Source organism: Pseudophryne corroboree, chromosome 1 (assembly GCF_028390025.1).
Source record: "Pseudophryne corroboree isolate aPseCor3 chromosome 1, aPseCor3.hap2, whole genome shotgun sequence".
Taxonomy (NCBI): Eukaryota; Metazoa; Chordata; class Amphibia; order Anura; family Myobatrachidae; genus Pseudophryne; species Pseudophryne corroboree.
In genome coordinates, this window is record NC_086444.1 from 820055043 (window position 1) to 820082920 (window position 27878).

At 42.4% G+C, this 27878-nt stretch overlaps 1 protein-coding gene across 2 annotated transcripts in view; it reads left to right on the top strand.

Annotated features, from left to right (window-relative positions):
- The window catches only part of LOC134911241 (neuronal acetylcholine receptor subunit alpha-7-like), a 416671-nt gene that overhangs the window by 154539 nt on the left and 234254 nt on the right, over positions 1-27878 (top strand). For both annotated transcript variants that reach the window (XM_063919545.1, XM_063919550.1), the window contains exon 4: positions 18434-18543. In XM_063919545.1, coding sequence (XP_063775615.1) covers positions 18434-18543 — 110 coding nt within the window. The remainder of the gene's footprint in view (positions 1-18433; positions 18544-27878) is intronic.

The following is a 27878-nucleotide window of genomic DNA, read 5'->3' on the forward strand; positions in this document are numbered from 1 at the left end:
TATTTTGAGCACCAAATAATGGTAGAAAAAAACAGTGTGTCACGATTCCCCGTGCAGCGATTCTCCACATACGCCAATCTGAGAACCACTGCCTGTGATACCTTACTGATTACCTCCACGTGTGTGCTAAATCAATGCGGTAACTGTCACCAACAAAAGTACCTTTTGGGTGAAGCCCAGGGCGAGCTCCTGCTCTCACCCGCACACACAATTATTAATACGTACAAAATTAGGTAACATAAGCCTCTCAGGGTTTGGGTGTGAAAATATAGAATCCAGAACTAAATTTAAGATTTTGTATTCAAGTAAAAACTTCAAATCTTATAGTTACAGAAAAGAAAGGTTACAAGAATATAATAGTTTAAATAGTCACACAAGTAATTATTTTCAAGAAATAAAATAGGGAGAAAAACAATGTTCTAGTCACCTGCAGTACAGAATGCTGTCAAGTGAGGCCTCGCTTTATAATCTGGTATCATTACAGGACCAAGTTGCTTCCTTGACCCACCTCAAAGATAATGAACATTTTGCAGAGAGTTTCCCATTTTTAACCCTTCCAAAACCAGATTTGATTGAATCTCAGCTTACATTTTGGGGTTTCTGATCCATTCTAGCTTAAGTGGTTTCCTTTATCTTTAATTGCTTGTTTGAAGTTATGGGGAACTGATTTTCGAATCAGCCTGAGGTAATATTTACAAGTTGTCTCAAGGAGAACAGGTCACACTCTTCTGGCCACAGTGTCTCTGAGGGGGTTGTTGGTTTGACCCCTGCTGTGTTATATACAAACTCCAACCTCTTGATAACTCTTCCGTTCATAATTCTAAGGATATTAGCATTTTGTCTCTGGACTCCTAGTGTGTATGAATACCTCTCAGCAAAGCAATTACCTTTCCAACCATAAGTCATCCACAGACATGCTTCTCAATACAAAATACATAAGGTAATACGAATAATATTTTTTTTTAATCATGCCCATTCCAATATAAAGTTGGGCAGGGCACTAGAATGTGCTCTTCCCTCTCCCACAGAATATTAACCCTGTTTTGAAAGCTTTGGGGCTCTTCCAAACAATGGGCTGGAGTGGCCACAGTAATGATCAATATTTGGATGCCTAATGTAGCAGCTTTGCCACTTCTATGTTCTCAGTATATTGTGCATAAGTTTAAAAAACTTATGTTCACCCTTAATAACTACATTCTGGCATAGCATAATAGCCTTGACTACATATAAGGCTCCTATACCCCATGAGTGAGACTCTTTGAATAACTTTGAAATACCCCTTCTACTAATATCTCATGGAGAGATGTACTGTTCTCATTTGGTTTTTGCCTGCATGGTATCCCATCCTATTTTCCCCCTATACCCCCCGACTCCATTCCCTTTTTGTCATTTTCTTTCTTCCTTTAGGTTCTGGCTCTTCTTTGACTTTGTACTCAATGTGCTCATGCTTAGGGCTAATTCTGTCCTTTTCACTATGCTTTGATGTCATGGATACACAGAATTGCGTAGTCTATTTCCTATTTACTTCTACTTGGACATTGCTAATGATGCATGTTGTAACGTTTCTTTTAAAATTAAAAATGTATTTTAAAAAATCATCATCAGATATAATTGCCAGAACAGAAGCATACTTTATTCAGTTTTTTGAAACATCATTATTTTTTATTGAGTTATTTAAAAAAGGTCATTTTTAATTACAGTAACCCAGTGTAGAACAGTGCTTCAAGTCCTGTATAATTACCAAATACCAAAAGAAACAATTGAACTTTATTCTTTATGCAGGGCCAATTGCAGGATATTTAGAGGGTGGTCAACTGCCATTCATCTGGTAGCCATGAGGCAGGCAGAGGATGTTCCCCAGCCACTGCCATTTGGCGTGTTAAACAATCATGGTCACTAGTGGGTTGGGTATGAACTGCCAGCGGTCAGTATCCCGACAATCAGAATCTCGATATCGGAATCCCGACAGTCACAATGCCAACGGATCCCGGTGAGTATTCTAACACTAACCCAACCCTTCTCGCAGCCTAACCCTAGACCTCCCCCTAGTGTCTCACCCTAACCCTCATACTTACCACATTGTGACCGTCAGGATTCCACTGTCAGGATCCTGACCACAAGGATCTTGACTGAATCCCACTGGACACACACATGTACTGTGTAGTGACATAGTTAGTGGGTATTACAGGCTTCTTTCATACCTTAATGATTTATCTTCACTAGAAAGTGAATTACACACTGAGTCAGTTTTTATAGAAATCGCTTCTTTATCATCATGCTTAGGGCCTGCTCTCCTGAATCCTGAATATTCAATTTAATAAAGAAAAATAAAGAGCAATCTACTGCTAGCAGTCACTCAAAATACACATTGCTTGTTCATTAACCCTTTCATTTATATTGTTATAAGATTAAAAATTACATTAATACTGTATTCTATAACGTTGCAAAGTGCAACAATATGAAATTGAAAAAAAAGTTTGAAAATATTAAAATCTCAAAACGAAAGAGGGTTCTCTATTGCTCCCATAAGAGATAGTGGGCCGAATGCAGAGATCATCATTAGTACGCACTTACACCTATCCTCTATCCGGGGCCATTTTAACAATGGCACAGATGGAGCTGCAGCTCCAGACCACCCCATCAAAATAGGCCCTTGGGATCAGCTGTGGTCGTGCTGCTGTAGACAGGATTTTTTCCCTGTAACAGCCTGCCAGCAGCTGCACAGCCAGAGTGAAAGTCTGTGTACGCCATGTGAAAAGCTTTGCAAACGCCGCTCAGCTGCAAATCCGTTCACAGCTCACTCACCATCAACTGATTTTTCCAGTCTGTGCAGTCTGTGCATAGCCCAGGACTTACTCTACAGTGCGCAAAAAACAGGCTGATCGGGCCGGAGCTATCGTCACATACCCTCCCTGAAAATGCTTGGGAACGCCTGCGTTTTTCCTGAGACTCTCAGAAAATGTCCAGTTACCACCCCAAATGTTTGCTTCCTGTCAATCAATCTGAGTACTCCTAGCGATCAAAAAAGACGCAGGATTTTTTTAGCAGTTTGGCCTCGCAAATCTGTATGCATGTGCAGTCGTTCAATAATCGTCCGCTTTGCGATTTCGCACAACAGCATTCAGGACTGAATTAGGCACTCTAAGTCCACCTTACGGCACTTAGTGTTTCCATTTAATCTGCTCCCACTACCGCTTATCAACACAATAAATATTAACATGCTGAGTCTAGTTAGCTCTTGGATATATATATATATATATATATATATATATATATATATCGCATTTTCCTGATATCAGAGCTGCATGGGCGCCACCATACTGGATCGTTCAACTAAACTCCAAAAACAATCACTGAGGATCTAGCTTCCACATGACTTGAATAACCAATGACAGACCATAGCGCCCTATTTAACCCCTCAGTTGCACCTGCTCATTGCCAGTACAACTTGTACCTTGCAGATCCACCTCCTAGCTTGTTTGCTGTATCTACCTTTATTCTCTAGGGAGAGACAACAAAGTCCAAAGGACACTGCACAAGTAATCAACAATTCCTAAATATAATTGTAGGGAAACCAACCAGTGAAAGGAATCCTTGGCCTTTCTTTTACGAAAAGGCCCCAAAATTGTATCAGGTTGGAGGTGCGCCACTAAGCTGAAATTACAGTATATATTTCTAAGGGTGATTAGTGTAAACCACTAGTGGGTACTACACTAAAAAAGAAGCTTAGTGTGTGGCGCACTCTTTTGTAATGTTTGTTAGTTAATAAAATGTAACTTTTATTTCATTCTTTAAAATAAAATAAACCTCTATATCCAGGCACATGGGTATATTTGATAGCCTGAGAGTAGAACCTTCAAAAAAAAATTATATATATATATATATATATATATATATATATATATATATATATATAGTATAGCCCCAAATTCCAGATGTTCAAATATTGGTAAAATTACCGGAATAGTAGGGGCAAAAAAATTCCTTTAGTAATCAAATTTAGTGATATATTATTGAGAGTTGACTATGCTAGTGGCTATCAATATTACCTATTAGCACAGATTAATTAGTCTCAACTCTCTACCGTGAGTCTGACATAAACTATTATTTAGAGAAAATATATTTACAATTGGCATAAGGAGTCTTTCTGCGCCGTGAGACTATAGTAATAAGTGCAGATCATAAAGATAAACTTCATAATTACCTTACGAAGACCCCTGCGTATATCTTCAAGGTTACCCTCAACCTTGTGGATGCATAAGAGGGTGGTAAAATTATGAATTGTAACATGTGTACACTCTGTCCGCTAGTCTATTGTCCAGACTGCAGTGGTCGTACATATGTCATTTAATGCATTGTTTTGTATCCACGATGGTAAGATACAATTGTGGCCAAAAGGAGCAGTTCATATAAGAGAACAGATAATTGATACACTGTCTCTGAATTTTAGGCATCCATTCAACTGATCACTGAGGACAATGAGAAGGTGTACATAACACCCAGAAAGCATATATTTCAATAGTGATCATATCAAACGGTTGGAATGCTTACATCAATGACAAAATCTCATCACATCGGGCGCATATAATAACAGTCACCATATATTATGGGTAACCCACGCAAAAAGAAATAGGGGCACTCCAATTGCGAGTATTGCTAATTTCAATCTCTAATTGATAGAACAAATTCAGTGACACTAATTCTCAGTTTGTCTCTATAATTGAGACTGTTCCAATATAGAACATTCCGGTATGAAACACATATTCTATCATATCACTTTTATTCTTTCTCCCCTTTTCCCCTGATAGACGAAAGCTGGGTAGTTTTTCACAGATTAATATATTATGTAGAGAATATTAATCTCAATTGCAATAGCTATTGCCATATCCTACTGCTATCAAATCATGTGAATAGATTACTTCTTCATTAATAGATATAATCGCTGAGAGATACAGAGTCCCAGGTGTATAGTGACGGTTTCCCTTTCTACTGTTGTTCCATGTGCCGTGGTCAATACCTTGACAGTGAATGAAAACAATGAGAGCGGGGAAAAGAACGTCCACCCGGAGACAGAAAGGATAGAGCAGTGCGAGCCGCTTCTGCTGTCCACGCTCTACATCCCCCCTCCCCTGTTGTGTAAACACATTGCAAGGGGGGGCCCGTAGATGTCTAGCTGTGGATGAGAGGGCGGCTCTAAATACCTGTTTGAATTCCAAGTCTGTTGTGTCACTAAGCTGGGTCAGACCTCCGTAGATAGCGGGTAGCCGCTCGCGGGAGCCGGACGCCGGGTCGGGTGCAGTTCCCACACCTCCGTGTACTTTACACGCCCGCGCCCCGCTGATGATCTTTATGCTGGAAGCTGCTGCAGGAACTGGTCGCCGGGCCGGGTGTATTCCCGTACCTCCGTGTAATCTACGTGCCCACGTCCCGCTAGTAATAATGATGACGTACGTTTCACATGTAGCTTGATCACATCAGTGACGCTATGGGTAGGTAGACAGTATTTAAAGCCAATGCTGTGCACTAATTGATTAAATAATTAGAATGGGATTGAGAGATGATCCTCATTTAATCACCATGCAGGGTCATAGAACAATGTTACTTTTATTAGTTATAAGATTGGTCACGCCAAGAGTGCCAAAATGCCTGACAAATAATCCAAATGGTTACATAATAAGAGTGTATAATGTGATAATTATTAAGGCTCTCTGTTATGCCTGTAATCAAGCATAATTAGAAGATGGTAGTAAGGTAATTATAGAGTTATTAACTAATCATCCATTTCAACCGTTTGATATGATCACTATTGAAATATATGCTTTCTGGGTGTTATGTACACCTTCTCATTGTCCTCAGTGATCAGTTGAATGGATGCCTAAAATTCAGAGACAATGTATCAATTATCTGTTCTCTTATATGAACTGCTCCTTTTGGCCACAATTGTATCTTACCATCGTGGATACAAAACAGTGCATCAAATTACATATGTACGACCACTGCAGTCTGGACAATAGGCTAGCGGACAGAGTGTACACATGTTACAATTCATAATTTTACCACCCTCTTATGCATCCACAAGGTTGAGGGTAACCTTGAAGATATACGCAGGGGTCTTCGTAAGGTAATTATGAAGTTTATCTTTATGATCTGCACTTATTACTATAGTCTCACAGCGCAGAAAGACTCCTTATGCAAATTGTAAATATATTTTCTCTAAATAATAGTTTATGTCAGACTCACGGTAGAGAGTTGAGACTAATTAATCTGTGCTAATAGGTAATATTGATAGCCACTAGCATAGTCAACTCTCAATAATATATCACTAAGTTTGATTACTAAAGGAATTTTTTTGCCCCTACTATTCCGGTAATTTTACCAATATTTGAACATCTGGAATTTGGGGCTATACTATATACACTGCTCAAAAAAATAAAGAGAACACTAAAATAACACATCCTAGATCTGAATGAATGAAATATTCTTATTAAATACTTTGTTCTTTACATAGTTGAATGCGCTGACAACAAAATCACACAAAAATTATCAATGGAAATCAAATTTATTAACCCATGGAGGTCTGGATTTGGAGTCACACCCAAAATTAAAGTGGAAAAACACACTACAGGCTGATCCAACTTTGATGTAATGTCCTTAAAACAAGTCAAAATGAGGCTCAGTAGTGTGTGTGGCCTCCACGTGCCTGTATGACCTCCATACAACCCACACAAGTGGCTCAGGTAGTGCAATTCATCCAGGATGGCACACCAATGCGAGCTGTGGCAAGAAGGTTTGCTGTGTCTGTCAGCGTAGTGTCCAGAGCACGGAGGCGCTACCAGGAGACAGGCCAGTACATCAGGAGATGTGGAGGAGGCCGTAGGAGGGCAACAACCCAGCAGCAGGACCGCTACCTCCTCCTTTGTGCAAGGAGGAACAGGAGGAGCACTGCCAGAACCCTGCAAAATGACCTCCAGCAAGCTACAAATGTGCGTGTGTCTACTCAAACGATCAGAATCAGACTCCATGAGGGTTGTATGAGGGCCCGACGTCCACAGGTGGGGGCTGTGCTTACAGCCCAACACCGTGCAGGACGTTTGGCATTTGCCAGAGAACACCAAGATTGGCAAATTCGCCACTGGCGCCCTGTGCTCTTCACAGATGAAAGCAAGTTCTCACTGAGTACATGTGACAGAGTCTGGAAACACCAAGGAGAACGTTCTGCTGCCTGCAACATCCTCCAGCATGACCGGTTTGGCAGTGGGTCAGTAATGATGTGGGGTGGCATTTCTTTGGGGGGCTGCACAGCCCTCCATGTGCTCGCCAGAGGTAGCCTGACTGCCATTAGGTACCGAGATGAGATCCTCAGACCCCTTGTGAGACCATATGCTGGTGCGGTTGGCCCTGGGTTCCTCCCAATGCAAGACAATTCTAGACCTCATGTGGCTGGAGTGTGTCAGCAGTTCCTGCAAGACGAAGGCATTGAATGCTATGGACTGGCCCGACCGTTCCCCAGTCCTGAATACAATTGAGCACATCTGGGACATCATGTCTCGCTCCATCCACCAACGCCACGTTGCACCACAGACTGTCCAGGAGTTGGCGGATGCTTTAGTCCAGGTCTGGGAGGAGATCCCTCAGGAGATCATCCGCCATCTCATCAGGAGCATGCCCAGGCATTGTAGGGAGGACATACAGGCACGTGGAGGCCACACACACTACTGAGCCTCATTTTGACTTGTTTTAAGGACATTACATCAAAGTTGGATCAGCCTGTAGTGTATTTTTCCACTTTAATTTTGAGTGTGACTCCAAATCCAGACCTCCATGGGTTAATAAATTTGATTTCCATTGATAATTTTTGTGTGATTTTGTTGTCAGCACATTCAACTATGTAAAGAACAAAGTATTTAATAAGAATATTTCATTCATTCAGATCTAGGATGTGTTATTTTAGTGTTCCCTTTATTTTTTTGAGCAGTGTATATATATATATATATATATATATATATAAATTTTTTAAAGGTTCTACTCTCAGGCTATCAAATATACCCATGTGCCTGGATATAGAGGTTTATTTTAAAGAATGAAATAAAAGTTAAATTTTATTAACTAACAAACATTACAAAAGAGTGCGCCACACACTAAGCTTCTTTTTTAGTGTAGTACCCACTAGTGGTTTACACTAATCACCCTTAGAAATATATACTGTAATTTCAGCTTAGTGGCGCACCTCCAACCTGATACAATTTTTGGGCCTTTTCGTAAAAGAAAGGCCAAGGATTCCTTTCACTGGTTGGTTTCCCTACAATTATATTTAGGAATTATTGATTACTTGTGCAGTGTCCTTTGGACTTTGTTGTCTCTCCCTAGAGAATAACCGTATATACTGAGCCTTGCTCTCAGCTTCTGGACTCTCTGCACGGTAACTAATTTTGGTATACATCGCTTGTACTTTATTCCGTTAGGGTTTTGATACCTTAAGAGTGGTACCATCATTTAAGAATGGCTAATTTCTCTTTAAGAGACGCCATTAATGGTAGACGCAAAATGAGGGATATTAGTAATATATTTCCGGAGGCTACAACACAACAAGAAACTGATCCCAAATGGGAAGAGGATTTGTTCAAACTTAAGCAATTACTACAAAGACAGGTACGCACAAAATGGGATTTGACCAGTCTGGAAAACTATATGAAAAATAAAATCTCACCAAGAGGACTTAGACCAAGAGTATTTCCGGCTTTCAATTTAATCTCAGATAATCTGATTAAGGAATGGGAGAGCTGTCTGCTAAAATGCTCTCAGGATCTTATGAGCATTCTGGCTAAACATGACAATTTGGTCTTAGAAGAGTGCGACAAAGAAATTGAGAGGCTCAGTAAGAGCCTGGAAGTCTGGGAGAAGGACACACAGTTCCAGAAATCATTTGAGAGACATGAGAAAGAACTGGAAAATTACGAAGACACGATTATTGAAAGGAAAAGGAACAAATATTTACGGGATAAAAGAGACTTCATAAGTAATAATAACTTCAGGTGGAATAGTAGGAAATCGAAAGAGACCAATCCCAAACCCAGATATCAGGAAGCCTATACTTCATCAGAAATTGAGTCATCAGGAGGGGAGGATGTCTATGAACCTAATACCATTGATTCCAGGAGACAGTTTAATTCCAATCAGGACCCTTTTTTAGGGGCAGCGCGAGGGGGCCAGAAGCCGCCCCGCAAAAGAAAGACGAGGAGGGGGGCAAAGAGGAAACTACGATCCTCAGAGATGGGAGACTCCTGTAACACACAGATATCCGAGGAGAAAAATAAACAACAGGAAATATTAATTAAGGAATCCTCTCTTAAAGTTATTAACCTTTCTAAGCACCCCCTGACACCTGACCAGGATGCAGTCCTAAGGAAGGGTCTCTCCTTTGCCCCTCAGAAAAGTTTTAATCGTTTTCAGTGGGAAAAAGACACCAAATTATTCTGTCGAAAACTACTCTTAACAAAATTCTATGCTTATAAAGAGACACAGCAATTAGAGAGGTTATCTATGTTTCCTTCCACCTCATCTCAACATCCGTGCAATATGTAGGACCATGGCGGGGCAGAACCCTTTGAGGGGTTCACGGAACAGGATCAGGAAATGATCTCAATCTTGCAAGAACTTACCTCAGAAAACACCCCAAGAAAAATTCAGGATAGGGGTAGAATTGTTTGTAAGAAGAGATCTACCTTCTTTCCCCAAGACCAAATTTTCCCCGAAGTTAGGATATTCATGAACATGGTCAGCAAGGATCTGGATACAATGCAGAGAAGGAGACATAAATATAAAGACAACCTCACAAAAGGGGAAAGGAGAGCTCTCAATGAAATCCAGAAATGGGAAGATGTGATAGTGAAGTCATCTGACAAGGGGGGTAATGTTGTCTTATGGCCAAAGGAAATGTATGTCCAAGAGGCCATGAGACAGCTGAACAATCCTCATTGTTACGTTAAGACATTGTTCAATCCCACTGATAACTGTAAATTAACCCTCAATCGACTCATTGAAAAAGCACTGAATGATGAGGTGATCACGAAACAGGAGTCCGACTTCTTGCGGGTGGACCACCCTAGGACTCCCATCTTCTATCTCCTGCCTAAAGTGCACAAAAATCTGAGCAACCCCCCAGGCAGGCCGATAGTATCTGGCATAGGGGGTGTGTCAGAGAAGGCCAGCATCTTCATAGATACTCATCTGCGTAAGCATGTGACTGCCTTGCCCTCCTACACACGAGATACAGGTGACGTCATCGCACAATTACATGATGTTAAACTAGAAGACAATTACATCTTAGTAGGCCTTGATGTGGAGTCACTGTACAGCAGCATCGACCATGTCAAAGGTCTGGCTGCTGTGGACTACTTTCTCAAAATGGAAGGTCCCAGTGAATTCAAATCCTTTCTACTGCGGCTGCTACACTTTGTTCTTCATAAGAATATTTTCACTTTTGCTGACGCATTTTTCACTCAAATACGTGGAACAGCGATGGGCGCAGCCTGCGCACCGACATATGCCAACCTATATTTAGGATGGTGGGAGAAGGAGATGGTATTTAGTGAAATCAATGAACCATTTACCAGTAGGATAATCACCTGGATGCGTTACATTGATGATATCTTTGTCATCTGGGAGGGAGATGAGAAACCATTGAAGGAATTTATCCAACGACTAAACAATAATGATCTGAATCTCAAACTTACCTATGAGATCAGTAAGGAATCCATCCCATTTCTGGACCTCAGAATTTATAGGGACAGGAATGGAATGTTGGCAACTGAACTCTACAGAAAGGACACGGCCACTAACAGTCTACTACTTAGCACCAGCTCACACTTACCAGCCACAGTTCAGAATATACCCAGGGGCGAGTTCCTGAGACTCAGACGGAACTTCTCAGATGATGAGATATACAAAATAAAGAGTAAAGAACTCACAGACAGATTGAGAGAGAGAGAGAGGATACAGCATGAGATGTTTTAAAAACGCCAGTAGAGCCCTTCTCCGTACCGATAGGCAATCACTTATCCTACAGGAGAGTAAGAGATCAACACAGTTGAAGGACACAACAAGGAAAAAACCTGAGATAAGGTTTGTGGGTGATGTTTGCCAAGAGTGGAAGGAGATAAGGGGGATAATTAACAAACACTGGCCTCTATTACTCAATGATTCAGATTTGGCAAACAATCTGGGCCCAAAAGTATCTATGAGCTGGAAAAAAATCGCCTAATATTAGTGATAAGCTAGTCAGGAGCCACTTTTGCCGGTGTCCAAAACGAGAAAATAAGATTAAAGGCACGTACCCGTGTGGGTCATGTGCAGTGTGCGCTCATGTTGAAACAAGACCTAACATCAGGGATAGGGACGGAAAAGAACTAAAAATGCATGAGTTCTCAAATTGCCAAACATCGAATGTCATCTACTGTATTCAATGCCCTTGCAAAATGTTATATGTGGGAATGACCACCAGAATGGTCAAAACACGCATTTTGGAACATATGGGCAATATTAGAAATGTTGAAACAGACTTAATGAGATTCAGACAAGTCACATCGGTAGCGAGACATTTCCAACGTAAACACTCGAGATCCCCGCGCGAACTAAAGTTCTGTTGTCTTGAGAGATTGCGGATGGGCATCAGGGGAGGTGACTCCTCTAGAGAATTACAAAATTTGGAGAGTGAGTGGATCTTCAAGTTGGACACAATGACACCTAAAGGCCTAAATGAAAATATCAATTATGGGGCCTTTCTTCCCACGTAACTACGTCTCTGATATTGCTTATGTCTCCTTCTAGAGAAATCCTACCCATTACCACTCTTTCTTCCTTCTTTTCCCTCTTCCCTCTTCTCCCTTTTCATTCCACTCCACTTTTATTAATCTTTACACCCATTCTATATGGGAGGTATATTTAGATATTAATATCAATGCTCATACTATTATTATAGCCTCCTTTCCTTACAGTTACAACAAACTATAGACACAGAACTTTTTCGTTCATTAATTTTTCATCCAATCTATATGGGAGACATACCGAGATATTAATATCAATGCCTATACTATTATTATAGCCTCCTCTACTTATAGCTAAAACAAACTATTGACACATAATGCCATATAAGTGTCTTACCTCCTATACTCACTCCATCCCATACAATACAAAGTACTCGCTTATGGATTATTATATTATCCTGTCATCTTGCTAAGCTAATGTCAATTGAATGCTCAACTTACCATCTATGGACAATATAGCTTCTGACTCCTATGGCTCTCCACTCGAGCTAGTCTAGTTATTGGTTACTACTGTTTATATTAGACACTGTCATCACTGCCTTACTTATTTATTTTTAAGCTCTTTTCACTCAAGACATCTCACGTATCTCTAAGTGATCTTTATCTAGCCAATTATTAATATAACTCTATGATTACACACATATATATATATATATATATATGTATAATATATATATGTATATATTGTCTTATAACTCTTTTCCTTTTTTTTTTTTTAAGCACTACAATATACTATATTATACATTGCGCAATAATAATTTTTTTGATACCCTTTAGGTATATGTTCTGTTATTCCTGTTAATGTAACATAATTTAATTATCACTGTTTATATAGAATACGCTGGTGATAATCCTATATCACTGGCCTTTATTCTACAATCACAACACTATTTTAGTTTATGTTTGTCGTATAATAAATCATCACTACTCTATTCACCTATTATTAAATGAATATCTGCCGTTTTACCAATACATAGTATATTAAGACTACTGAATACGTGTTAGGTGCAATACATATTCCATATTACTTCTTCTTATGTCATGATGTTGAATATACTAGCAGGGCATACATGTAAAGACTCATGTATGCGAGGCATATGTCAACCCTCTTCCCAAACATATGTATAGGTTTTACCCCTGTTTATGTTAACATATTTTTGTTATCACCTATATATCTTTATAGTTTATATCAGGTTACTAATTCTCTTTTTATTTCATATTTGTCATTTTCGCAATAATCGGCATATTACTGCTGTTTAAATATTGCTGGGAGGGGGAGAGAGGAGGGGGGCTCCTTGGTGGCGATATATGCCCTATATAGGATGGCTGATTATCGCACTAACTGCTATATTATTGCTGTTTAAACATAGCTGGGGGGGAAAAGGGGTTTCTTGGCAGCGAAGTATGCTCCATACAGGATGGCCAATTAATCACCATATGGTGATTTTATTCACCAATACAAGATAAACATGTGTCAGTTGAAATGGATGATTAGTTAATAACTCTATAATTACCTTACTACCATCTTCTAATCATGCTTGATTACAGGCATAACAGAGAGCCTTAGTAATTATCACATTATACACTCTTATTATGTAACCATTTGGATTATTTGTCAGGCATTTTGGCACTCTTGGCGTGACCAATCTTATAACTAATAAAAGTAACATTGTTCTATGACCCTGCATGGTGATCAAATGAGGATCATCTCTCAATCCCATTCTAATTATTTAATCAATTAGTGCACAGCATTGGCTTTAAATATTGTCTACCTCCCCATAGCGTCACTGATGTGATCAAGCTACATGTGAAACGTACGTCGTCATTATTACTAGCGGGACATGGGCACATAGATTACGAGGAGGTACGGGAATACACCCGGCCCGGCGACCAGTTCCTGCAGCAGCTTCCAGCATAAAGATCATCAGTGGGGCACGGGCGTGTAAAGTACACGGAGGTGCGGGAACTGCACCCGACCCGGCGTCCGGCTCCCACTATCTACGGAGGTCTGACCCAGCTTAGTGACACAACAGACTTGGAATTCAAACAGGTATTCAGAGCCGCCCTCTCATCCACAACTAGACATCTACGGGGGCCCCCTGCAATGTGTTTACACAACAGGGGAGGGGGGATGTAGAGCGTGGACAGCAGAAGCGGCTCGCACTGCTCTATCCTTTCTGTCTCCGGGTGGACGTTCTTTTCCCCGCTCTCATTGTTTTCATTCACTGCCAAGGTATTAACCACGGCACATGGAACAACAGTAGAAAGGGAAACCGTCACTATACACCTGGGACTCTGTATCTCTCAGCGATTATATCTATTAATGAAGAAGTAATCATATTCACATGATTTGATAGCAGTAGCATATGGCAATAGCTATTGTAACTGATTTTAATATTCTCTACATAATATATTAATCTGTGAAAAACTACCCAGCTTTCGTCTATCAGGGGAAAAGGGGAGAAAGAATAAAAGTGATATGATAGGATATGTGTTTCATACCGGAATGTTCTATATTGGAACAGTCTCAATTATAGAGACAAACTGAGAATTAGTGTCACTGAATTTGTTCTATCAATTAGAGATTGAAATTAGCAATACTCGCAATTGGAGTGCCGCTATTTCTTTTTGCGTGGGTTACCCATAATATATGGTGACTGTTAATATATGCGCCCAATGTGATGAGATTTTGTCATTGATGTAAGCATTCCAACCGTTTGATATGATCACTATTGAAATATATGCTTTCTGGGTGTTATGTACACCTTCTCATTGTCCTCAGTGATCAGTTGAATGGATGCCTAAAATTCAGAGACAGTGTATCAATTATCTGTTCTCTTATATGATCTGCTCCTTTTGGCCACAATTGTTACCATCGTGGATACAAAACAATGCATCAAATTACATATGTACGACCACTGCAGTCTGGACAATAGACTAGCGGACAGAGTGTACACATGTTACAATTCATAATTTTACCACCCTCTTATGCATCCACAAGATTGAGGGTAACCTTGAAGATATATGCAGGGGTCTTCGTAAGGTAATTATGAAGTTTATCTTTATGATCTGCACTTATTACTATAGTCTCACGGCGCAGAAAGACTCCTTATGCAAATTGTAAATATATTTTCTCTAAATAATAGTTTATGTCAGACTCACGGTAGAGAGTTGAGACTAATTAATCTGTGCTAATAGGTAATATTGATAGCCACTAGCATAGTCAACTCTCAATAATATATCACTAAGTTTGATTACTAAAGGAATTATTTTGCCCCTACTATTCCGGTAATTTTACAAATATTTGAACATCTGGAATTTGGAGCTATACTATATATATATATATATATATATATATATAAAAAAATTTTTTAAAGGTTCTACTCTCAGGCTATCAAATATACCCATGTGCCTGGATATAGAGGTTTATTTTAAAGAATGAAATAAAAGTTAAATTTTATTAACTAACAAACATTACAAAAGAGTGCGCCACACACTAAGCTTCTTTTTTAGTGTAGCACCCACTAGTGGTTTACACTAATCACCCTAATAGAAATATTGCTGTATCTACCGTCAGATGCACACTCCATTGTGTATGCCCAAGTTCCTAAATTCATCATTTCTACATTCTAGTTCCAGCTTCTTGTAGATTACAATTCACAGCATGCAGAGTCCACATCCAATATCAGCATGCAGTACTTTACCATTCACAGTCTGCATAAGTGCATATTCGGTACCTGTGTGCATTGACACATAACCAGCAGTGTGCTTTACGTTTGTGTGAATTACCACTTATCACCAGCAGAGTGTTATCCTGTACCTGTGAGCATTGACACACATTATCTGCAAAGTGCACTCCTGTAATACCAGTTTACAAGGCCTCCAGCATGCAACTACATAGCAGCATATCAGTTTCACTCAGCTTTAGTACCTTTATCAGTCTTCCTCTCTGATCAGTTACTCTAGGCTAGCTCCAAAGGTACTACTGAATGAGTTGATCCATTCCAAAGCCAAACAAAATTTTGAATCTGACAGAAGGTTGTCGGATATCAATGTTATATGAGGGCTCTTTATTAAATATCAGGACTATTAATGCAATGTGGATTCGTTCCTGAGTAAATGTATGGAATACTAATTTAATGGCAGGAGTTATTGGGGTAATAATTTAGATAGGACATATTTGAGATGGGGGCATTTTGTTTTCGGGGAGGGGGGGCATGGTCAATTTTTAAAATATGAATGCTAATAATTTCATTTAAGGGATGGCTGTGGGTATAGGAGATTTGTTTAAATGTCAATGTACTGTTGGTCTGGATGGAAAAACTAGACCTATTTATTAAATGTGCTTGCCATTAATTTAATGGCAAGGCTGGTTGGGGAGGGTGGATACTTGCATATTAAACAATAATGTTATTAATTGAGGGAGGAGGAATAATAGTTTACTTATTAACTGTGAATGTTATTAATTTAATGTTGTGGCTTAAGGAGGGCTACTGTAGTTTGTGTTGTATACGTTTCTAAGTGAAAAATAGCTGTAAAAGTTACTTACTCTCCCAGAACCTGCGGGAGATTGATGATTCTTGGGTAGTTCCCCGCAACCACACCCAGGGCCGGCCCAAGCCTAAATTTTTTGGTAAGCGAATATACATTTTGGCGCCCCCCCCCCCCCTTTATTGATGGAAAATATTATACACACAAAAGCTTAAAGCGCATTAAGCGAAATATGGGTGAAATCAACTGCCTACCATAAAGTTAAAACTTAAAGGGCAGAACTGTTAAATAAGTGTTTTCTAATTAATCAAACTTTTAAAAATTGGGGTCCTACCTGTCCTTTTCTAGGTCCCATTGGAATGAAGGTTTTTATTAATCTTATTAATTATTCAAATATAAAAACAGAGACTTGATTTGGACACTACAAATGTTGAAAGGGGGAGGAGGGGGTGTTACAGTGCTGCTGGGCTGTGTAGCATATAGGACACTGCACCAGAGCTGTAACTAGACATTTTAGTGCCCTTTGGCAGAAAGTAAATTGGTGCTCCCCCTCCCGTACTTGAGTACAAGGACCAAAAATTTAGGGGTGTGGCTTCATGGGGAAGGAGCATGGCCACATAATAGTACCAATTCACATTACACCACACAGGTAGAGCATGTTACACACATTGCACCAGGTAGAGCACTTTACACACATTGCACGTTACACACATTGCACCAGGTAGAGCACGTTACACACATTGCACCAGGTAGAGCACGTTACACACATTGCACCAATTAGAGCACGTTACACACATTGCACGTTACACACATTGCACCAGGTAGTGCACGTTACACACATTGCACCAGGTAGAGCACGTTACACACATTGCACCAAGTAGAGCACGTTACACACATTGCACGTTACACACATTGCACCAGGTAGAGCACGTTACACATATTGCACCAGGTAGAGCACTTTACACATATTGCACCAGGTAGAGCACCATACACACATTGCACCAGGTAGAGCACGTTACACATATTGCACCAGGTAGAGCACCATACACACATTGCACCAGTTAGAACACCCTATACACATGCACCAGGTAGAACATGTTATACAGATACCTGTTGCGCAGTGGCGTAACTTCATCCCAATATCCCGGAGGCAAGAACAATCTTGGTGCCCCCCCCCAGCATGGAATGTAGTCAATATCCTGGCAGTTTGGATACTAGTGGTCAGAATAGGGAAGGGTTAGGGCAAGGCACTAGGGGGAGGGTAGGCTGCGGGACGAGAGGGTTAGACACTAGGGGCAGGGTAGGCTGCGGGACGAGAGGGTTAGACACTAGAGGCAGGGTAGGCTGCGGGACGAGATGGTTAGACACTATGGGCAGGGTAGGCTGCGGGACAAGAGGGTTAGGGTTATTCACTAGGGGGAAGTCAGCACTTTGAGACAGGTGGTCCGCAGAACACCAGACTAAGCAAAATAATAACAGAGCGGTCAATTGGTGCTTAGTGCAGGGTGCTGCTGACTAATACTGGAAATCTCTATATAAAACTTATGCTCTGTATTCTAAAAATAAAATACCAACTTTTACACAAAAACTACACAGTTCTAAAGAGTCATATGCGTAATAGACAATGAAAATATATTACAGGTACAGCAATAAACTTGGGAATACATACATTTTAGTCTGAATACAAAATACATTGGTAATTTAAGAGTCACTTCTTTCCTCTTTTTATAGCCTATAGCAGTGATGGGGAAGAGTAGGTACTCCTTTCAGAATGGGAGAATAATACCGGGAATCCTTTTCCATGAGAAAGGGATGGGGCCTAGTGGCACAATTCTATCGGAATAGCATAATTTTGGCAACACCTCCTGTTCAAATATGTGTAGTTCGCTGCATTTTGCCGTAAGGAGACAGGGCTTAATGATACCATTAGTACCTCCACCATCACTGTTCACCCGCATCTCCTCTCCAGGCTTCTCAAGAAGAGGAAAACTACAAAAGTTGTCAAGTACAGTATGAGCAGATGTGATGTAAAATCAGGAATTGTTATTTATTAATAAAAAGCAATCAGGCTTATTACACAATGCACAATCCTAACCAATGTCTTATTGTTTATTCACCAGTACTGGAATGACTTCTACTTGACATGGGATCAGTCAGAATTTCCTGGCGTACAAACCCTACGATTTCCTTCTGATCAAGTATGGGTTCCTGATATACTGTTATACAACAGGTAACATTTATAGTCATTATATTCTAATGATAAACGCTGCTAGTGCTCATTCTAGCACCCTGCACCTAATAAGCGAGGAGGACATATTTTCATTCTGAAGGGTAAAATTTGATACGTTATGTGTCGCTAAAGCTACAGTAACTGTAGTGACACATCAGGTCTAAACTTTTGCCCTTCAGAATTAACGTATGTCCTTCTCACTGCTTAGGTGCAGGGTGCTAGAATGAACGCTGGCTGAACTATAGGTGGAGCATGACACTTTTTCATTTGGGCACGACCTCAAATAACATATTTTATACTGCACACAATAAATAGGCAATGTAAATAACAATATGTCCTTGGCTATGGTTTGTCAAATCTAGGTGTTATAATTACTGTATATATTATTGTTATAATTGTTATAATTATTGTTAATATTGTTAAATGTGTTATAATTAGCTTAAACCTGTGATGTCCATTAGGTACAAACCAACTTAAAATACAATAGCTAATAGCACAATCATTTTGTGATGTCACATGTCTGTTTTGTTCAGCTAAGTGAAGTTCCTTTAATCATACTCAGCCTTTTGGAAGTCATATCTATGAAACAGTGTTTGGCATCACTACCTCACAGTGCCAGAGCTATGGGTTCAGTTCTAGTCACGACATGCATTCCAAAAAAGTTTACATTCACCTAATTATGACCGCTTGAGCTTAGGTGAAACAGCGGAGGAGCATGCATACTGTATATAGGCAAAGTTGTTAGAAATATGTGTGTACAGGCTTGAGATTGTAGCAGAGTCACTGAACAAACCGCTGGATGCCTACGAGCAGCCCAATTACTTAACCAGTTGAGTTTTTTTATTGAAGATAAGTAGGTACAGCAGTACTCCCTGTTTTGTGTATCCTTCACTGTGTTAGAGTGCCACTATGGGAGACAGCAGTCTTCTACTTAGCTCCAGTGAGACCCATGTTTACTTGCGATATAACCACTGCTCTATATCATCACTGCTCTTGCCTACATGCGCTCACTGGCTGGTGAGCTGTATGACATCCTGCTCTCCTCATGCTCCACTCCATCTACCAGTGTGTATAACAATGAGTACGGCTTTACCTGCCTATCTTCAGTAATACTGGTAGTTGGAGTGGAGCTTGAGTAGAGCAGGGTGTCATACAGCTCACCAGCCAGTGAGCGCATGTAGGGCCAGAGTAGTGATGCAGGATATGGAGCAGTGGTGATATCACAAGTAAACACAAGTTTAACTCGAGCTTAGTAGAAGACTACTGTCTTCCATCATGGTACTCTAGCACAGTGATGCATCAGCAAAACAGATTTTTCCCAGCTCACCAAGGGGCATTAGCAATAAGATTTGAAAATCTATACGGTAGTAGATAATAAAGATATTTTAGGTACATATATTTGCAACAATATAGTAAGCCTACAGGCCAGCATCAAGGCTTCTCTGATACTGGTGGTCCCTACACTGCATGATAACAGTACCCACTCTGGGCCATATAATTGACCAATGTAAGGCCACATGATAATGGAACATACAATAATATATCTAAATTGAGAGCAAGATTACAAGGAGTCACCCCTAGGTCCTCCAAATAGCACTACAGGAACCAACATGCTCTCCAAATGCAGATCTCATCAATGCCTCTCTAAACTAAAGCATAAAATGGTAGCTGCTCAATCAAATTAGTAATTCACCTCAGGTGGTGAAGGGAGAGGCTCTAAACTAGAAATATGCACACTACCACACTTAGATGTACTCTAACACAGTCTCAAGATGGATCCGCATGTGTTCATTAGCCTCAGTGGCCATCTTGGTATAGGGAATGAAGCTTCCCTGGAGGAGCAGCAAGATATAGTATGCAAAGTAGCGCGCTCCACTTTCAACAAAATAAGTTGGAATGCATGGAATTGCAACAGATGCTTTTAAAGGAAGCACATATCTTGAGGGCAATGCCAGCAACAGAAATCTTGAGATCCAGCACGCTTATGTGGTAGTAAAGGCTGATCGGCTACTGGCTCATATCCCGTGTGTCTCTCCAGCTTCCCCCCCACTGCAACACACACATCTATCCAACCTCATTCCTGCCAGTATCTGTCAGCCTTATCTGTCTCTCTAGTCTCAGCCTATAGAGATCTAGTATCTCTCAGCCTATAGAGATCTATCTCTCTAGTCTCATCCTCACCTGTGATGCTCCAGCATCATCCCCGTCTCTCCAACCTCATCCTCATTGTGTCTTTCCAGAACCATCCTTGCCATGTCTCTTCAGCACTATCCCCGGGTCCCCAGCCTCACCCTCCGTGTAGCTCCATTTCTAGCCATCTGTTCAACTTCCTTGTCTTTTAGACTCATCCCCCTGTGTCTCTCAGCCTCTTTCTCCAACCTTTTGTCTCTCAGCCTCATGCCCTACTCTGTGTCTCTATGTCTCTCAGTCTCATACCACACCCTTTGTCTCTCAGCATCACTCCCAGTCCCAGTATCTTTCAGCCTCACCCCCATTCCGTGTGTCTCTCTGCCTCCCTCCATCTCTGTGTCCCTCAGGCTTATCCTCCTCCTGTATCTTTCAGCCCACCCCCCTTTGTGTATCTGAACCCTATCCTCCATCTCTTTCAGCATCATTACTAACCTGTGTGTTAGCCATACCCCTATCATCCTCTGTCTCTCCAGCAAATCCCATTTTGTCTCTACAGCCCTGTGTATTAAGCTCCTTCCCCATCACACTTCATCTCCAGCCCCCACAACCCCCGCCCGACTCATGTCCCTCCAGAGCCCACACTTGACTTACCTCATGTTGTCTGTTGAGGATGTTGCTCCTCTTTGCTGTTGGCAGTGACTCGGCTCAGCTCCTTGCTGATCCAGTGGTGTAACATCATAACGTCACTCTCAATGAACCAACAAAATAAAAATGTAATTGCGCCAGTCACATGCCGGGTTTCTGCATCTGTCTGTACCATGTTCGTACAGAAGAGCAGCACCGTTGCATAAGCGAAGGGGACACACTTACTGGACTCCTAGAATTCCTGAGGGGTCAGGGCCCCTTGGAATTTTGGGGCCTCGTGCAGGTGTCTCCTTTGTAACCCCCTGTCGCCAGGCCTGCTTGAGGGTGCTGGAAGGCTGGTACAATGATATAAATGATGATTTTCACCATCAGCACCATTTGCTAGCAAAATTTTATTAGCTGGCACCCCATGCTAGCAAAATCTGAGTGACTGCAAACTGACCTCTGCTACTGATAGTACTTATGAAACTATGGCCCAGATTGATCATGCCTTGGAGAGTGATCAATTTCACGTTGATAAAGTACCAGCCAATCAGCTCCTAACTGTCATGTCACAGGCTGGGTTTGAAAAAAGGCAGGAGCTGATTGGTTGGTGCAATTTATCACTATCCAAGTGTTAGGCGCCGGGGTCCGCTCGTCGGTGCGGCCCGGCGCCTAGCAACCAGGGACGCCGTGCGCGTACAGCCGCCGGCTCCCTGGCAACGCTAGACGCCGGGCGCACGGAGCCGCTCTGACCCTAGCAACGGGGACGCCACGTTCGGGCCGCGTTCCCCGTTGCTGGGTCTGTTCTAATGGTATCATGATGTGCTGATTGTATCATGGTGTGCTGGCCGTGCAGCATGCAAGCTGCACGGCATTAATTGTGATGACCCAGTCTGGCTCCTGATTGGGGAGCTCACACTTATAAGCACCCTTTGGACTTCTCACAGACGCCGGTGATAGCTTCCTGTTTGCCTTTGTCAGTTGCAGAGAGTTTCCAGTCCTGCTCTATCCGGTTGTTCCTGTCCTCAGTGGTCCTGTACTCGGATATTTGTCATCTATTCCTGGAGTCTGACCGAGCACCTTTAACATCCTGTGGTGTTCGTGAGTCGCGGCGCAGCCGTGTGTTGCGGCTTGTCCGCTTACTGTTTATTATTTAGTTTATTTGTGTTCTGGAGCTTTTGCGGAGGATTCCGCTCCCACAGATCCACTCTGGTATCCAGCGGTGCTGGATAGGAGTAACGGATCAGTGGATCTTTGGTTGTCCTTTTCCCTGGCGGCTAGTCCGCACATACCTTGGTTTAAGTTAGTTAGCTTGTAACCCCTGGCCTGGTTGCTTAGTCAGAGGGCCCCTTGTTATCACCCTGTCTCGGATTTCCCTTTGTCTCCCATTAAGACCTGAGGGGGCATCGGGGTTGGGCAGACATAATCCGCCCTTCGAACGCGGCTGCCATGGGCTCAAGCAACCATAGTCTCGCAGGGGATTTCTGATAACACGGGCGAGACAACGGAGTTAGGGCGCCAGGGGTTACTAGGCTCTCCTGCTCCCACAACCAGCAAATCTTCCCAGTACTCAGACCTCTGCCATTAGATCTCCTCTGGTCTGGAGTACGGGAATCATAACATTATCACCGGCCAGACAAAAAAAAAAAAAAATTAAAATTAACAGGAGTTGATTTTTTTTTACTTATTCAGTTGGGAGATTTTTGTCGGCCTCATGAATCCCACCGGTGTTGGGCCAAATCCTGGCCAGCTTCTAGTTAGTCAGATTCAAGAACTTACTCAGATGGTTCAGGATCTGTCCCTCCGGGTGAGGTCACAGGAAGATCTGTTACGGACTTCCCCGAGGGTCATTCCTGAACCAAAGATGCATCTGCCTGACCGTTTTTCTGGGGATAGAAAACAGTTTTTTAATTTTAAAGAGTCTTGTAAACTTTATTTTCGTTTAAGACCAGTCTCCTCAGGTACGGAGGCTCAGCGGGTTGGAATTATTATTTCTCTGCTTCAGGGGGATCCTCAGACCTGGGCTTTTGGTTTAAAGACAGACGATCCAGCCTTATTGTCTGTAGACGCCTTTTTAAAATCATTAGGGCTACTGTATGACGACCCTGATAGAGAGGCGTCCGCTGAGAGTCAGTTGCGTGCTCTCAGACAGGGTAGGAATCCCGCAGAGATTTATTGTACGGAGTTTCGCCGTTGGTCGAACGACTGTGGATGGAATGACCCAGCCCTGCGCAGTCAGTTTCGCCTCGGCTTATCTGAATCTATTAAAGACAGTCTCCTTCAGTATCCCGCTCCTGAGACTCTCGATAAACTCATGGAGCTCTCTATTAAGATAGATCGTCGGCTCAGAGAGCGGAGGGCTGAAAAAGGAGCGTCTGTCGGGTCTACTCCTTGTGTTTTTTCCATCCCTGTGGACATGGAGGAGCCTATGCAGATAGGTCTCTCCAAATTGTCTCCTGAAGAAAGAACCAGGAGGCAAAATTCTGGTCTTTGTTTTTACTGTGGAGGTAAGGGACATTTTGCCCGTAGTTGTCCGAACAAGTCGGGAAACTTCCCGACCAAGTGAGTTGTGAGGGGGTTCACTTTGGTCTGCAGCTTATCTCCTCAAATAATTCACTGTTAGTTCCTGCTAAAGTTTCCTTTGGCAGCCTCTGTTCCTCGGTCTCTGCTTTTGTGGACAGTGGAGCTGCAGGGAACTTTATGGATTTAACATGGGCCAAGGCCTTAGGTATTCCTCAGTTAACCTTGGGTAGGTGTGTCACCATGCATGGTTTAGATGGGAGTCCCTTGTCCAATGGGGTTATTTCTCTCTGTACACCTCCTGTTTTACTTTCGGTAGGAGCTCTACATTCTGAAAAGATTGAGTTTTTCCTTACCCATTGTCCAGCAGTTCCTGTGGTTCTGGGTCACCCTTGGCTGGCCTTTCATAATCCCATCATTGATTGGCAGTCGGGGGAGATCTTACAATGGGGTACCATCTGTAATAAAGAATGTATTACGCTTCCTATCCGAGTAGCTGCCGCCGTTCCCGCACCCATTCCTGTGGAATACCAGGATTTTGTTGATGTATTTTCCAAGGGCAATGCGGATATTCTGCCTCCCCATAGGCCTTATGATTATGCCATTGAGCTAATTCCTGGTGCCACGTTGCCTAAAGGAAGGTTATATGCATTGTCTGGTCCTGAAACTGTGGCCATGAATGAGTATGTGAAAGAAAGCCTTGGGAAAGGATTTATCAGGCCATCCAAATCCCCTTTAAGTGCAGGTTTCTTCTTCGTAGAGAAGAAGGATGGTTCTCTCAGACCCTGCATTGATTTTAGAGCTTTGAATAAAATCTCAGTAAAGAATACTTACCCTCTGCCGCTGATCTCTGTCCTCTTTGATCAGCTACGTTCGGCTGTGATTTTTTCTAAGATTGACCTGAGAGGAGCATATAACCTCATCAGAATCAAGTCAGGGGATGAGTGGAAAACGGCATTCAGTACTCAGTCAGGCCACTATGAGTATCTGGTCATGCCATTTGGCCTGTCTAACGCTCCGGCAGTCTTCCAGGATCTCATTAACGATGTGCTCCGTGAATTTCTTGGAAGGTTCGTTGTAGTCTACTTAGACGATATTTTGATATATTCTGATTCTGTAGAACAACATGTTACCCAGGTGCGTCAAGTTCTAAAAAAATTACGTGAAAATCACCTGTATGCCAAGCTGGAGAAGTGTGAATTTCATGTTACGGAGGTATCCTTTTTAGGGTACATTATTTCCCCTCGGGGATTCTGTATGGAACCAAAGAAGCTCCAAGCCATCCTTAGTTGGGCGCAACCCACCAACTTAAAAGCAATTCAGCGCTTTTTAGGGTTTGCGAACTACTATAGAAGATTTATTCACTCTTTCTCTGACCTAGTTGCTCCCATTGTGGCACTAACTAAGAAGGGAGCAGATCCTACCAATTGGTCACGTGAAGCTGAGTTATCTTTTCAGGCCTTGAAACAAGCCTTTGTCTCAGCCCCTGTCCTCAGACATCCCAACCCAGAATTGCCTTTCATTGTTGAGGTTGATGCCTCGGAGGTTGGAGTGGGGGCTATCCTATCTCAGAAGGATCCGGATTCCCTTGAATTACATCCTTGTGCCTTTATGTCCAGGAAATTCTCATCTGCAGAATCCAACTACGATGTTGGTAACCGGGAATTGCTGGCTATTAAATGGGCTTTCGAGGAGTGGAGACATTGGCTTGAAGGAGCGACTCATACTATTTCAGTTTTGACTGATCACAAAAATCTTCAATACATTGAATCAGCTAAGCGACTGAATGCCCGGCAGGCTCGTTGGGCTTTATTTTTTACTCGTTTCAAATTCATTATCACCTTCAGGCCAGTTTCCAAGAATACTAAGGCAGATGCCCTGTCACGCAGTTTTCTTCCAGTTCAAGACAACAGTCCTGTTACTCCCATACTGCCGTCCTCAACCATTCGGGCAGGCCTCACACAGGATGTATTTACCCAGTTAAAGCTGCTTCAACATCAAGCTCCTGGAAATACTCCTGCTGGTCGTCTTTTTGTCCCTGAGTTTTTGAGAGCAACTGTTTTGACGGAGTTTCATGATAGCAAAGTTGCCGGGCATCCGGGAATCGCTAAGACTTTGGAATTAGTCTCCCGCTCAGTATGGTGGCCTGGTCTTTCCAAAGACATTAAAGAGTTTGTTTTTTCGTGTCAGGTCTGTGCACAGCATAAAGTTCCCCGTTCTTTACCCATCGGTCAACTTATGCCCTTGAATGTTCCTCTTAGGCCATGGTCGCATATCTCCATGGATTTTGTGGTGGACCTCCCTCTGTCAGCCGGATGCCGAGTCATATGGGTGGTAGTGGACCGTTTTAGCAAAATGGCCCATTTCATTGCTCTTCCCCGATTGCCATCTGCCCAGGGATTGGCAGTCTTGTTCCTCCGCCATGTTTTCAGACTCCATGGCTTACCCACTGATATTGTTTCTGATCGGGGTCCACAATTCATTGCACAATTTTGGAAGTCTTTTTGTGCTTCATTAAAGATGAAGTTATCTTTAACGTCCGGCTATCATCCCCAATCCAATGGGCAGACTGAGCGAGTTAATCAATCTCTAAAACAATATTTGCGTTTGTACTCGGCCAAACTCCAAAATGACTGGTCGGAGTTTCTTCCATTGGCGGAGTTTGCTTATAATAATGCCTGTCATTCTTCCACCAATGTGTCTCCATTTTTTGCAGTTTTTGGTTTTCACCCCAGAGCTAATTCATTTTTTCAACATTCCTCTGTCTCCTCACTGGCCCTGACCTCTCATCTTAAACTTATTTGGAGAAAAGTGCACCTGGCTCTCAGAAAAGCGGCATTCCGGGAAAAAAGATTTTCTGACAGGCTCCGGCGGCCGTGCACTTTTAAAGTAGGAGATAAGGTGTGGTTGTCGACTCGCAACATTAAACTTCGACAAACCTCAGCCAGATTGGGTCCTAAATTTATTGGACCATTTCACATTATCAAAAAAGTCAATCCAGTTGCTTTCCGGTTACGTTTACCAAAAACTTTACGGATCGGAAATACCTTCCATTGCTCATTGCTGAAACCATATGTTTCGTCCAGTAGATTTCCTCGTAAAATATCTCAGGGGAGATCACCTATAAATGTACAGGGTCAGCAGGAGTTCTTGGTGGAGAAGGTTCTCGATTCCAAGTTGTCCCGGGGTCGGCTTTATTTTTTGGTACATTGGAGAGGTTATGGGCCAGAGGAAAGGTCTTGGGTCCTGGATGAGGATCTTCATGCCCCGAGGCTCAAAAGGGCATTTTTTCGAGAATTTCCTCAGAAACCTGGCTTTAGGGGTTCCTTGACCCCTCCTCAAGGGGGGGGTACTGTTAGGCGCCGGGGTCCGCTCGTCGGTGCGGCCCGGCGCCTAGCAACCAGGGACGCCGTGCGCGTACAGCCGCCGGCTCCCTGGCAACGCTAGACGCTGGGCGCACGGAGCCGCTCTGACCCTAGCAACAGGGACGCCACGTTCGGGCCGCGTTCCCCGTTGCTGGGTCTGTTCTAATGGTATCATGATGTGCTGATTGTATCATGGTGTGCTGGCCGTGCAGCATGCAAGCTGCACGGCATTAATTGTGATGACCCAGTCTGGCTCCTGATTGGGGAGCTCACACTTATAAGCACCCTTTGGACTTCTCACAGACGCCGGTGATAGCTTCCTGTTTGCCTTTGTCAGTTGCAGAGAGTTTCCAGTCCTGCTCTATCCGGTTGTTCCTGTCCTCAGTGGTCCTGTACTCGGATATTTGTCATCTATTCCTGGAGTCTGACCGAGCACCTTTAACATCCTGTGGTGTTCGTGAGTCGCGGCGCAGCCGTGTGTTGCGGCTTGTCCGCTTACTGTTTATTATTTAGTTTATTTGTGTTCTGGAGCTTTTGCGGAGGATTCCGCTCCCACAGATCCACTCTGGTATCCAGCGGTGCTGGATAGGAGTAACGGATCAGTGGATCTTTGGTTGTCCTTTTCCCTGGCGGCTAGTCCGCACATACCTTGGTTTAAGTTAGTTAGCTTGTAACCCCTGGCCTGGTTGCTTA